General features: G+C 40.8%; 1 protein-coding gene across 2 annotated transcripts in view; it reads left to right on the top strand.

Annotated features, from left to right (window-relative positions):
• The window catches only part of Gabra3 (gamma-aminobutyric acid type A receptor subunit alpha3), a 219,839-nt gene extending 214,799 nt beyond the window's left edge, over window positions 1–5,040 (top strand). For both annotated transcript variants that reach the window (XM_041640993.1, XM_041640991.1), the window contains exon 10: window positions 2,751–5,040. In XM_041640993.1, the coding sequence (XP_041496927.1) occupies window positions 2,751–3,086 (336 nt within the window). In that variant the 3' untranslated portion in view covers window positions 3,087–5,040. The remainder of the gene's footprint in view (window positions 1–2,750) is intronic.
• Window positions 5,041–14,428: the final 9,388 nt, after the last annotated feature.

The following is a 14,428-nucleotide window of genomic DNA, read 5'->3' as shown; positions in this document are numbered from 1 at the left end:
CCCTCTCCCCACCAACCCTCCTTATTCTTTCAGGGAAGGGCAGGTCTCCCATGAGCATCAGCAAAGCGTGGCATATCAAGATACCATAAGACCGAGTACATCCCCCTGTATTCAGGCTGGACAAGGCAATCCAGCACGAGGAACCGATTCCCATTAGCCAGGCTAGTCTTCTGTGTGGATTTTGCTCTGATGTCCCTGAACCCCCTGACTCCTACAATCTCTCCTTCCTGTCCTCAGCAGGATTCCTCTGAGCACAATGAGTGGCCAAGAGTCTTCCCCTTCACTGGAATAAAGGCTCTTTGCCTATAATAGAGTAGTCACAGGATAGCGCAAAGATCTGGCCTTTTCTTTCTATGCCTTCAGTTCTTATACCGTGTTTGTTGTGCTCACTGTGATTCAGTTAACAGTTGTCATGCCCCAACAGTGGTCTGCACCTGTGCACTGGCCTTTGCCGCATTATCATTTGCTGACTCCTGCCTGCTCAACTTTTTTAAAAATGTATTTTACATACTAACCACAGTTTACCCTTCCTCCTCTCCTCCAAGTCCCTCCCCCTTTGTTTTCACCTTCAAATCTACTCCTCCTCTGTTTTCTGTTCAGGAGAGGGAATACTTCCCATGGATATCGATGAAACATGGCATATCAAATTGCAGCAAGACTAAGCACCTCTCTATATACTAAGGTTGGCTAAGGTTACCCAGTATGAGGAGTAGGGTCCCAAAAGTCAGTAAAAGAGTCAGAGACAGCCCCTGTTCCCACTGTTAGGAGTCCCACAAGAGGACCATTTTTAATTTTTTTTCTTGTTCAATTGTTAATATTCATACTGGAAACCTCATAGCCTCCCTTGAATTGCCTTTTCCACACTTGCAGGTACACTGATAACACTTTACTCAAAACAGTTAGGACCCAGGTTACACATTATGACAATCATGTGTTCACAGCTCTCTTTGACAATAGGCTGTGAGTACCTAGGAGAAAGGGAATGAAGTATAACTTCTAACCTTCCTACTTCACTCTAAATAGCTATTGTATGTTTTGGCACTGTTTATATTCAATAAATGTACAAAGGCAATTATTTGGATCAGGAAGGTAAATGGTGCTGTGATCTAATGTCAGAAAGATAAAAATGATGAGAATTCTGGGGAAGTAAGAAAAAGAAGAAAGAAGCAACAGAAGAGGGCAGGAACAGAGAAACCTAGTAAGGAAACAGGTAAGGCACTGGGAGAGTGAGGAAGTTAATTCCAGCTTCTGAGAAGCATCAAGAGAGAGATTGAGGTGTCTGAAGAAGAACTGGAGGGAAGACGTTAGAAGAGTTTTTGCACCCTGGACTAGGCCACTGCCTTGGGCTGCAGTTATGAGCTAGCGAACTCCTTTGCTCTCCGTGCCATGCAGCCACTCTATTCCAATCGGGACCTAAACACTGGCAGCCTCGATGTAGCACCAGAGTGGGGGGGGGGGGGAGGGAGAACTTTTGACTGTGTTTTGGGGATAGCTTATGTTTGGGGGGGAGGAAAGCTTCCAAAGGGCAATGTCCTAGCAATCTTGCCACTGTCTTTACTTTCGCTATGTGTGAAGAGGTCATTTCTTCAGCTCTGTGGGGAGGGTGTGGCTCCTACTAGCTGCCTGGTAAGAGTGGAAAACCTTTGTACACCCCCTCCTTTGCTAAGCACCTTTATAGTGCATGAAGGCAGCATGCTGTTGTGATCGTGCATGGAAATATTCCATAGTGTTTATTATTATCTTTAAGATGGAATGACTTTGCAGATTCACCAAGCTCTCTTCTTCACAGGAAGTGTGCCCCTTGATGGCCGCAGCCTTTTTGGAGTTTTTCCCTCGGGTAACCAAGAGTACCTTGTGCTAGAGAAAGCAGCATGGTGTGTCTATGGACAAAAGTCAGGAACTCAGATTGGTAGTATGTGTTCTGCCACTTAATCTGAGGCTTACTAACATATTAAGTGTGAATAATGTCACCTACTTCATAGGTTTATTGTGAAGGATGAAATCATGCAATATAGAAAATCTCACTCTTCCTTGCAATTCCCACTGCATTCTCTCTTCTGATCCTCTCAATAATCTGCCAGCTATTTTTACCTTCAGTTCACAAATGAAGAAACTGAAGCTCACAAAGGAGGAATGATTTATCCAAAGACACATAGCCAGATTTTTTCAGTTTTCTTTCTGTTGCTGTGATAAAACACTGGCTATAAACAACTAAGAAAAGGGTTGGTTTGGTTTATACTTCCAGGTCACAGTCCATCAGTGAGGGGAGCTGGGGCAGGAACTCAAGCAAGAACTTGAAGCAGAAGCTATGAAGGAATGCTGCTTGCTGGCCAATCTGAAGGCCCATGCTTAGATAACATTCTTATATAGTCTAGTACCACCTGCTTAAAGAATAGTGATGCCCACAGTGATCTAGACCTATCAACATCAATGAACAATCAAAACAGGTCCCCACAGACATGCCCTAAAAAACAACCCTGATGCGGGCAATCCTTCGATTAAGGCTCCATTCTCAGGTGACTTAAGACTGTGCCAAGGTGACAACTGGGGCTGACTAGGATAGTTAAAATGGTGCATTCTGGTTTTCTGTTTTCAAAATAGTATCCCTTTGTAGAAATCTACTACTTAGCAGGTTCATTAATGTCCTTCATGGCTCTTCCTCCCTGAAGTTCCCAAATGTACTTTGTATAATGAATTCATCATCTACTGTTTGTTTTGTTCTCCCCCTCCCCTCTCTTTTATGGCTCTAGAAGAAAACACCAGCAGCCCCAACAAAGAAAACAAGCACCACTTTCAACATCGTGGGAACCACCTATCCTATGAACCTGACCAAGGATGCTGAGTTCCCCACCATCTCCAAGGGTGCTGCTCCAAGTGCTTCTTCAACTCCAACAGTCGTTGCTTCGCCCAAGGCCACTTATGTGCAGGAGAGCCCTGCTGAGACCAAGACCTACAACAGTGTCAGCAAGGTTGACAAAATTTCCCGCATCATCTTTCCTGTGCTCTTTGCTATATTCAATCTTGTCTATTGGGCTACATATGTGAACCGGGAATCAGCTATCAAGGGCATGATCCGCAAACAGTAGATAATAGTGGTGGCACATTATACTCCATGAAGCATCCAAACACCCAAAACCTAGGGCTCCCTTCATGTGTTTCATGATTCTTCTTTTTAACCCTGTTCCAAGCTGAGTGTAATTGCTTTCTCAGTTCATATTATGAGCCTCAATGAAAATGTAACAACAGAAAAATGACTTGTCCTTTGAACATTGCTTGGATTGAGTCAAACACTGCCATTTGTCCAGTTGCTCATTTTAGTATGCCAGTCTTCCCCAGCTGAGGGCATTGCATGTGTTTAATGTTACTCTGCCCAATAATGAAGGAACAGGAGACTCTTACTTCTTCTAGTGGAAATCTTGGCTTTGTGGGGTTCAAGGTGTTGAGATCCCGGAACATATTAACTGAGTTGCATAGGATGATTATGACGCACTGTGGTGTTAGGCCCAGATATCCCATTTAATCTTATCAATCTGGCCCCTTTTATGCCTCCAGCAGGGCCTACTAGACATATGAACTGGTAGAATGGGAAGAAAGAATCCTATCAAACTTCTGATATGACCCCTAAATTAGCAATTAGTGGAAACAATTGAGGATAACCTGTGTCAAACATGTATAATAAAAAAGAGAACTAGCTGGATCATTCAAGCATTAAAAGTGAGCTCTACTCCAGTTTCAACAAGTCCCTCAGGAAAGTAACACCTTAATATAAGTCTTCTTCAGGAAAGTTCCCTTGCCTAAGTAACACCGAGCTCATTATAGTCAGCGGAGTATTGCTTACTTTGGATCAATGGATGCCTGGAAACTCTTCTGGAAAAAAAGAACAAACATTTTGAAGTTAAATTAAAAATGTACACATACACACAAGATGATCGAGATTGAATGCCTATATAAAAATTAGTCAAAGATGGGGAACCTATGAAACTCAAGTCCCTGGCAAGGCAATTAGTCAAACAATAGATGGAATGTGATGGCTGGTAGTGGTTAAACACTGAAATCTGCCTCAAAAGAAATGACCACAAGCAGGGGAAAGCCAACCTCTTACTTCCATATTGTACATATCGTGCTCCTCTTCCAGACACAGGCACTCTGCTTCCATTATGTCCAGAACTTCTTACCTACTTTGGATGCCGACTGCAATGAGGGGTGAATTGCAGATTCACACAAATATCTCTACTTATTTTGAGCCAGTTAAATTATTAACTTTATTACCGATTTTATAATGTATTAGAGGCCATTTGATCTCATTTTGTTCTTAAACATAAGCAAAAAGGACAGACATAAACACAATTTTTATAAGGTAGTCCCAGAAGTTTGAATAATTTGCCTGGACTTCTTATAAATGTCTTTAATAAATAAATATCCTACACCCATTCCCAAGGGCCAAAATGAAGGAATAACTGAGAAGCGAGGTTCATTCTTACCTTAGAATGAGCACAGCTACAGTAAGCCCTCTGGGTCATGAAGACAGTTTGACATTATAAAGGTCTTTAGGAAGGTAACAATGCATTACCCAAAAAGATCACTTCTAGAAGTAATGACTTGAAGGAATGAGACTGTTTAATACAACAGCCCCAGCTACTTTGAATCTGAATAGCTCAACTAGTCCACAGTATCCAGAAGGTCCAAGGTAAAGCCATAAGTAGAATCTCTGCACACCCGCTGAACAAAGCTCCTAAGGGGTGTGTGGTTAGCTGCTGGTTGCCTTTTCACCCATATTTCCCTTATCCCCTGCTTCCTTGCCATTGCTGGGATGATGCATGCCAGTCCCATTATGCTTAAGACTGTGTCTGTAGGTACATTTGTGACTAGAAGAGTATTGTCTTGTGGATGTGTAGGGATGGGAGGTGGGTGGGGGCTGTTAATGATCGTCTTAAGGAATTTAGAACGAAAGCTTGACCTTTGCCTCTCTGTAGAAATTGTGTTTCTAAATGCTTTGGTGCAATGTTTAGTGGCTGTTTATTAAACTCTTTATGAATTGTACTTGTGCTGGAATAATTTCATTCATTAGTCTTATACACAGTATTTACTACATTCTTGACTTTGATGCCCACTCTGGTACCCTAAACTTTCCACTTCTTAACACCACCAGAAAATAGTATCTCCGGAGCATGAGATCAGTTATAGTGATCTAGAATGGATCCTGTATGAAAACATAGCTTTGAATGACTCCTTACCCAACATGAAAGAAAAGAAAATGTATTTTCATTACAGTTCTGGATATGTTTCCCTTTCCAGCGAGTCTGTTTTCATTTGACAATATTACAAGTAAAGTGATAGAAAGCATCTGACTGGTTAAGCCATATTTTAGGGTATTAATGCCGCCTTTGTTTTTCATAGTGTTCTCAAAAATCTTAGAGGTAATCTCAAGAGATGTACTTGAGAAATTTACTTGGTCCCTGAAATGGGAAAAATATATTCTTCAGAGAGTGTTACACACACACACACACACACACACACACACACACACACACACACACTCATTATTCTCCAAAATGAAAGAAGGGCTTGAGTGGTCTGACCACAGATACTCATTCAGCTGAATGGTCATGTGATAGAAGCTATTGCTACACTAATCCCTTTGTCCAGGTCCATGCATTTCAATCACCTCATAGTAATATGCAGAAATGCCAGAAGCAGCCATGTTTATAAAATTCCTCCACATAATATTTAAGTCTTATTGTTTCGTTAAGAATCTGAAATCACCTTGCCTCTGAAAAATATTTACTTAGTCTTAGGGGAATCACCAGCTGTTACACTCCTGGTTTCTGGGACCAGTAAACCTATGTTTGAATATTTTATGGTTTTGTGGTACAAAAAAAACCCCAGTGTGGTGTGTGTGTGTGTGTGTGTGTGTGTGTGTGTGTGTGTTGGGGGTGGGGAAGAAGAACCGAAAAGGGAGAAAGATAGAAAAGTAGAAAGAGAATAAAAGGAAAAGGAAAGAAGAAGGGAAGAACATCCCCAGAGCATTGAGTGTACCAGGGTAAAAGTACCTTCTAGCATGTAGTAGGCGCACAATAAATGTTTACTGAATAAGCAAATAGTAATCTAGGTCAGAACTACATGGTAGGGTTGGGTAAGGTAGATGCTTTCTCCATGATCAGTAGATGCCAACGGGGACAAGCAAATATAATGTGCAGCCTTCTGAAGCAACTCTGAGAACATTCCAGTGCCAATAAGCATGCACTGTTTCAAACCACTTTAAATAGCTTTTTTTCCTAATTAAATCATTGTTTGTTCGTGCCTGCTTTTAAATGTGGAGGTCTCATTAATAATCCATTAGTTCCTCTTCCTAGAGACCTACAGACAGGTAAGAAGACATGAGTGAGTGGCAGACCCTTCTGAAACCACAGGCATACCTGCTGACTCCTTCAGAGTCTGGGCTTGTATAGCAGACACCCTAGAACACAGACTCCTTGTAAAAGGTCCAACAAGAAGTAAAAGTAACAGGGAGTTAAAAGTAATGAGTGAGCGATGTATGCGTGCGTGTATGAACACTGCTCAGCTCATTTTCTCCATTTAAATGTTCAGAATCCCAGTCAGGGAATGATTCCACCCACAGTGGGCAGGCCTTCCTGTTTTTATTAAGGTAATTCAGATAATCTCCCACAGTCATGTTCAGAGGTCTTCTCCTAAGTGATTCTAGCTAGATTCGGTCACATTGGCAATTAATATTAACTATCACAGTTTTGTTTTCTTTCTTTTATATTTCACATAAATAAGATCACAGTGCTCTTGTCTTTCTGTGACTAGCTTATTACACTTAAGATTGTGACCTCTTGGTCAGTCACATGACAAGTAGTAGGCATAACCTGGACTTGCTCTGCTTTCCTTCTCTTTCAGATCCAATAAAAGTCAGTTCAGATTCTGCTAGATCCAGGTCAGCATAATATTCTTTGTAGTAGCAGCTTTGGTGAGATGTTCTATGTCACCAGATCCTGGGCCCCATTCTGACTCTACTATTGATTTCACAGTAGCCCACTCTAGAAGCACAAAAGCTATTTTTTTTTAAAAAAAAAATCCTGTTGCATTATAATTAGAAGTATAATTAGAAGACTTGGCAGCTTCAAATGAGTTTTTATTAAATGCCAAGTAAAATCCATGAGGAGAGAAACTTAGGGCTACAGGGGCCATATTTATAGGTGGAACAAGGGTCTCTCATGATCTCTGCTTTCACCCTCACATCCTAGCCGTGAGCTACAGGTCTCACGTGTGAAGAGATGCAGGATGAGTATGGTTTAGCTCCAATCTATCCATGGGAAAAACTGGATGTGAAGCTAAGATTAGAAGTTTTTGGCAATGCTGGCACACTCCTTTAATCCCAGCACTTGGGAGGCAGAGGCAGAGAGATCTCAGAGAGTTCGAGGACAGCCTGTCCTACAGAGCTAGTTCCAGGACATCCAGGGCTGTGACACAGAGAAACACTGTCTTGAAAAAAAAAAAAGATTCGAGAGATGATTAAAAGACAAATCTTAGCCCAGAAGAGAAAAGAAATTCTCATAAGAGAACCTCTTGGACTTGTAGACCTGCAATATGGAGAGACCACTTCTCTTTTTTATCACAGAACGAAGAACTCTCTTTGCCCTAAAGCCAGCTCCTCCTTTGTTCCTCTTCTCTGCTCTCTATGTCAAAGAATTTTGTTATCTACTCTCAATGAAACTGCTCTTGCGAGTCACCACTGTCCTCCTTCCTAAAATCTAAAGGCTTCCCCCGCCCCTTACCTTATTTGATCTGTCAGCAGCATTTTTTACACTGTTCACAACTCCTTTCTCTTTGAAATTGACTCTGGTTTCATGACACCACACTCCCTGGAGAGCCACTTAGTTATCCCACTCTCCAGTTATCTCTTATATAACAAAGCACCATAAGTGAAACAACTCCTCCTTATCTTACGCATAGATCAAGAAAGTCAAAAGAGCACACCAGGTATAGCTCATCTCTACTCCACAGTTTCTGGAGCCACAGACAAGTTGACTCAAACAAGCAGGGAGGGACTTTATTAACCAGATTACTGAGAGAGAAATCTTCTTTTAAATGCCTTGAACTGTATAAACTGAGATACAGACATATTCGTTGCCAAACTCCAGTTCTGTTCAGAAGGACAATAGTTGGATCCTAAACCAAGAAGATCAAAGAGATTCTAGATGCCTGATGAAGCGGTCAGGAACTTACGTCATCTCCCTAGCAGATGTTCCATGAAGAGTTAAGGAAACCTCCTCTAGGACTGTTCACCTGAACATTGTGTGACTTTGCACAGCATGGCATCTGGGTTCTTTCTGAAAGGGAATGTCTCCTAGAAGGAGCCTCTGGAGAATAAGTCTCAAAGGAAATCAGCAGAAGCTATCGATTTTTTTTTTATGTCCTGTGTTGGGAAACACATAGAAGATCAAAAACAAGTGAAAAAAAAGGGGACGCAAAAATGTCAGGGATGTTCTAACTGTGTATGAAAACCACCACACCTCTTTTATGTTGATAACTGCAAAACTGATACCTTTAGCCTAGTTCTTTCAAATGAGTTCTTTTATATGTTCAAAGGAACCCCCATTAAACACACACACACACCTTCTCTTGATTGTTCATTTTATCATTTAATAGAAGAATTATTTAACCAGATGTTCCATTATAAAAAATCTAAAGATGATATTCTCCATTAATCTGTCTTGCAACTTAACACCTAGTTAATTTGAAAGTCTTATATCCTATATTGTACCTTCTCCTTCCCACTTCCATTATCTAAACTTTCATCATGATGTGTCACCTTAATTTCTACAAGCATGCCTCTTAAAACTATAAAACTTATATCACTTGCCTATAAAATGCTCTTTGATGGCATCTTGCTCAGCATAGAATAAACTCCAAAATGTAGCCCTGGCCTTAAAAGTCTCGTGTGGTATATTGTTTACTTCTTAGTATCCTGTTTCCAAAATTGCTGTTTCTCACAGTGCACCAGCTATGTGGACCACACATCAGTGGTTCACTTGGGGACTGTATACAAGGTGTTTCCTTGGTGCAGAATGTTTCTTCCCTTTCCAGGTTCATCTGGTTGACTTCTGCTCACCCATCAGTTCTCATTTTCCACACTACATGTTTAGCCATGTCATGTACTTCCAATTCTACTGTAACGTAATACTTCCCACAGTTTCCCACCAGTCTAAGCATTTTAGTGGGGAGTTGTTAACATATATCACAGGGTATGATCAGAGATATAGTCAAGACTCAAAAGAGGGGCTGTATAGATAGCTTAGGAGTTAAAGAGATTGCTGCACATGGATGAGGACTTAAATCTGGTTCCTCATCATACATGTAAAAGTCGGGCATTGAGGTCCATATTTGTACCCATAACAGGGAGAGGAGACAGATAGATCCTGCAAACTTGATGGTTAGCCATTCTCCAGGTTCAGTAAGTGACCTTGTCTCAAGAAAAGAAATGTTGAAAATGATAAAGGAAGTTTCATAGATTTTACTTCTGTCTACACACACACAGGAGAGCACAAGCACAAGTGCGTGTGCACATGCATACAAAACAAAATAAAAAGGAAAAAAGAGAAAGCCTACTGAATATAATAAATTGTGAGCTGCTGACCTTTAAAGAATGATGCCACATTCCTCAGGCTGGGAAGAATGTTGACAGTAGGATGCACAAAGGCCCAAAGGTTTGGGAGACAAGAGTGAGTTATGCGGCTGGAATTATTTGTCAATACTGCCCAGACTGACTATTAGGATGGCTGATGAATATAGTAGCTCAGGACCTAACAAAGTGGTATGAGGGACAGACTGTCATCTGTCTGATAATGTGGCCACATGCCACCATCAGGTTGACTTGAGATCCTAGAAGGTGAGCTCACAAAGATAACAGCAGCACACATAAGATGCTTTGAGGAAAACAGGAAATAATGTCACTACTCCAAGTCAACTTCCTTCAAAAACAGTATCTTCCAGTTTCTCATCCTTTCATACTCTCTCCAACTTCACTGTTGAATAAATTGTCTCCTTCATGGGCCCTTTTGACACAAATAGACTTCAAATGAAATGAGCAGCATTACATGAAATGGATTAATAACACTGACCAGTTTCCCCTCAAGACTGCTTTTTAATCATAGTCTCAAAATGACTCTGAAAGCTACACTAGATTGGGACTCTGCATTTCAGCAAATGAAGTATCATGTTCGATCCACTACCTAAAATAGAGCTTCAGATCATATTAGTCTCTTTCCTACCTTTTGATGGAGGAGACTTGAAGAAATTTAATAATTGTTGTTGAATTATAGAGCTAATGACCTCCTGGTTGAAATAGTATCAGCCAATGAAATCAAGTCTCAACCACTACATGTTGATATCAGCAATATTTCCTATTGACACTGAGACTGTCCAGTCTGTTCATACTAGATTCATGCTCAGCTTGTGTCCTGTGAGGAGTGAAGGTTTTTGCTGGCTGCTCAGAAGTTGCAGTCTCCCATGGCCTGGCAGCTTCTCTCAGTAGGTTGGCAACTCCCTCCCTCCAGCAAAGCTTACTGTTCTCTACCTGCCATTCTCTGGAGAATGTCCCTGGGCCTGAAGGACTGACCTTATCTAGAAGATGTCTCTAAACTAGATTCCTGTCTCGAAACCAGAAACCTGACTTATTTTTAGCTTGAACCCTGGCAAAGATTTCTGCTAAGAAGACTTGTGCTAGGAGCTCTGCTATTGAAGAACGCTACTGCTGTGGGACAATGGTCTTTTAGCCTGTCACTGTATTTTAAGTAAACGCTGATTGGCCAGTAGCCAGGCAGGAAGTAGACGTGGGGCAACCAGGCAGGAAGTAGAGGTGGGGCAATGAAGAAGAGGGAAGAGGGAGGTTTCAGTCTGCAGTTGTGACCCAGCCTCAGAGGAAGCAAGATGTGACTGCCTCACCAAAAATGGTACCAAGCCACATGGCTAACTCAGATAAGAATTATGGGCTAATGTAAGTTATAAGAATTAGTGAATAAGAGGCCTGAGCTAATGGGCCAATCAGTTTAGAACTAATGTAGACATCTGTGTGATTCTTTGGGACTTAATGGCTGCAGGACTTGGTGGGACAGAAAACCTCAGTCAACACCCTACTGCCATATGCTAAGCCTTGTAATAGAAGCACGCCACTTAATGCAAATTAGTGTTTATCTCCAGGCTCTGCAATCCTATATATTCCTTACACTCTGGCATAAATTGAGATATTTTACCAAAAGCAGTCTCCTAGAGGGCTGCCTCCATTAATGCTCATGGGCCTCGTACAATGCTTTCTGTCACTACTTCTGCCCCATTTGCCCTCTTTGACTGATGGCCAACAGGCTGAGAGGGAAAAGAGGACCCCCACATGGTGAGGAGTTATGGTCAACATTTCTAGGTTTATGTGGTGCTAGTAGGGCATCTCTAGGTTAAGTTAAGTAGGAGGTGGTGTCCAAGGCTGGTACTCAGGGGTTGCTTCAACTGGAAATGAGTTACAGACTCAGGACTTTGGTTCATAGTCATAGTATAATTTTCTTGAAAAATTCATAGTGATAGAGGTAGCTTGGCAAGAACCTTGGGGCAGGTTATTATTATTTCCTTTCGTTAATATTAATATGAGACCATTGAAGAGCATTTTTGGTGTGCATATATGTGTGTGTGTGATATGTGTGCATATGTGTGTGTGTACAATGAATATGTGTGTGAGTGCAAACATGGATGTGCCAGAAGAGCACATGTGGAGGTCAGAGGACAACCTCAGATGTTTGTCCTACCCTCTACCCAAGACAATATCTCTCTTGTAGGTCACCACTTCATATGCCAGATGAGCTGACCCATGAACTTCCAGATAGATTCCCTTGTCACTGGCTCTCATGTCCCTGCAGAGGTGCTAGGATTGCAGATTCCCAAATTATAACTTCTGTCTTTTACATGGATTCCATAGATCTGAATTTAGGTCATGAGGCTTGCACAGAAAGTGTTTTACACAGATTTATGGTTTTTTGGCAACTCATTTAACTTCTGCAGCATAAATATAGCAAGAAAATATTTCTAATAATAATTGAAAGGATTCAATGAGAAGATTATTGGAACTTCTAATTGCTACTCCATATTCAAGAAATAATTTGTCTAATTTCAACACTGTTCCTGACTTGGAATAGGTGTCCTCCATCTCTAGGTATCAAATGTATAATGAGGCCCTTGAGCTACATGACCTTTAAGGGCTGTACTAGGGCTGATGGCGCCGGCATCTTGCCAAATTTGTCAGAGTTGAAGTCAGTTGTATTTTAGCCCAAGGCAATCTGGAATCTTTTTTATTGTTTATATAAAGGAAATGTGTAGTGTGCATTTTGGGTGCAAACAGCAGCAAACTAGGCATTGAGAGGAGGGAAAGCCAATGCTTCTGAAATCCCAGAGTCCCAGTGCCTAGCAGGGTAAATACTCAGTGCCATGCTTGTGTTTATCCCTTGAGCTGTAATCAGATCTGAGCAAAGTGTAAGATGTTATCACAGTTCTCAGCACAATTATATGCTTCCAAATATGAGTTGGTAATTTATGGCTTTCTTTAGTTTGATTTTTAAAAATTATCTTGGTTGTTTCTGGAACAAAATCTCTTTCTGGAAAAAGGAAAATCGCCATTCAGAGGAGGAGGACTGTCAGAACAAGAACCCAACAGACAATATATATTAAACACCTCATGTGCAGTCAGGATTTGAGTCTCATCTCCACTCTTCTACTAATCTCTGGATATCAATAGACACTAGTAGAGTGCAAAGGGCCAAGGGAATGACTCTTGAGTAAACAAATGAATGTACTTTTCCTAAAATCTTAACCCAGAATATGTTGGGAGAGAATGAAAGAATTATGGATGAATACTGGGTCCAGTTTTTTTTTTTTTAAAAAAAAGCAATGGGCTTTAAGAGGTAAGTATAATAACAAATTGCACACACAGAACTGCCATCTACCTGATGCCTACAGGAACCAGTTGCTATGCTAAATACTTCTAATTGCCCTTTGGAATGAATAGCATACTATTATTATGTTATGGATAAGAAACTGAGGCTTGAGGATGTCATGTGATACCCATAAAGCCCCATAGATTGGACAAAGTTTCATCCCATTAACCTAGCATTTGAGGTTAGGAAAATCATTGGTGCTTCTTGGAAGCTGACCTAAGTCCATGAGGAGTTGCATAAGTCAGGGCCAGCTATTCTAAGTGAAATATAGAGGCAGAAGAAAATACGGAATGACTGCATTCTGAGATGGCACTGCTTTGGTTTTTTTATATGACAGGGTCATATTATATATCCCAGATTGGCCTCAAACTCACTACATAAACCAGACTGGTCTCTATATATATCAAGATCTTACTGCCTCAGCTTTCCAAATGCAGTATATTGCTGACTTTGAAGGTAGTGAAACGGAGTCAGGAGACAGAGAGAGAATACTGGTAAATGGTAGAAGCTAAAAAGGATATGGAAACAGATTTTACATAGAACCTCCAGAAGAAGCTCAGCCCAATGAGACTCATTTCAAACTTGTGACCTCCAGAACTGGAAGGTAATACATTTGTGTTTCAAACAGTTATGTGTACAGTCATTTGTTAAACTAACTCTAGGAAACCAGTGGACCTCCTCTTACCTTTATTCTAGTTATTAGGAAATAACCCAGACTCTATTGCTGCTTCATCAGTATGGGCAAATGTTTAAAGTTCCTAGACTCTAAACTTTTCATGCAAATTAAGCTACAACTTCCTGTATCACAGGATGTTAATTTTACAAATATCTATACATATACAGATGTATGCAAGGTTATTAGGAATAAAGTACAGAAGAAAACAGACAAGGCTGAACAGCAATGTTACAGAGGAGATTCCTAGTAACATGCAACAAAAATGTTACCTATGGCTTTTTATCTTTAGAAAAACCCATCATAGATCAATGATTTTTTAACAGCAATGATGCTGGACACATAGAAGAACAAAAAACAACTTTAAGATATCACAGGGAAAAACAACACAAGTTTGGATCTTTCTAAATGTCAGAACTAAAGGATAAGGTGTCAAATCATGTAAGAAATGAGTCAAAGCTCCGGAGGCAGCTGCCTGACAGGCAGTAGAATACCTGAGTATTTGCCTGACCTCTGAATATGCTGTTCCTGTCCTACTTCTGCCACGTATGCTACAAGAACAGTTAGATATTAAACATTGGTTTTCCTGACTACTTCGCACAAACTAGGTTCTTTGAAGGGAGGGGGTTTTATTTTTGCATTTCTAGGTTCCTTTTATGTGAGATTAGTCAATGTTCCCATTTCTAAGAGACACACAGAAATTAGAAGCCATTATATAAGAAGAAGAAGGTTATGGGAGGGGATGTGGGTGAGAGAAAGCTAGGAAGACAAAGTCATT

Source organism: Microtus oregoni, unplaced genomic scaffold (genome assembly GCF_018167655.1).
Source record: "Microtus oregoni isolate MIOR12 unplaced genomic scaffold, Mior012 000067F_000, whole genome shotgun sequence".
NCBI classification, from domain to species: domain Eukaryota; kingdom Metazoa; phylum Chordata; class Mammalia; order Rodentia; family Cricetidae; genus Microtus; species Microtus oregoni.
This window is presented reverse-complemented; position numbering and strand designations above follow the sequence as displayed.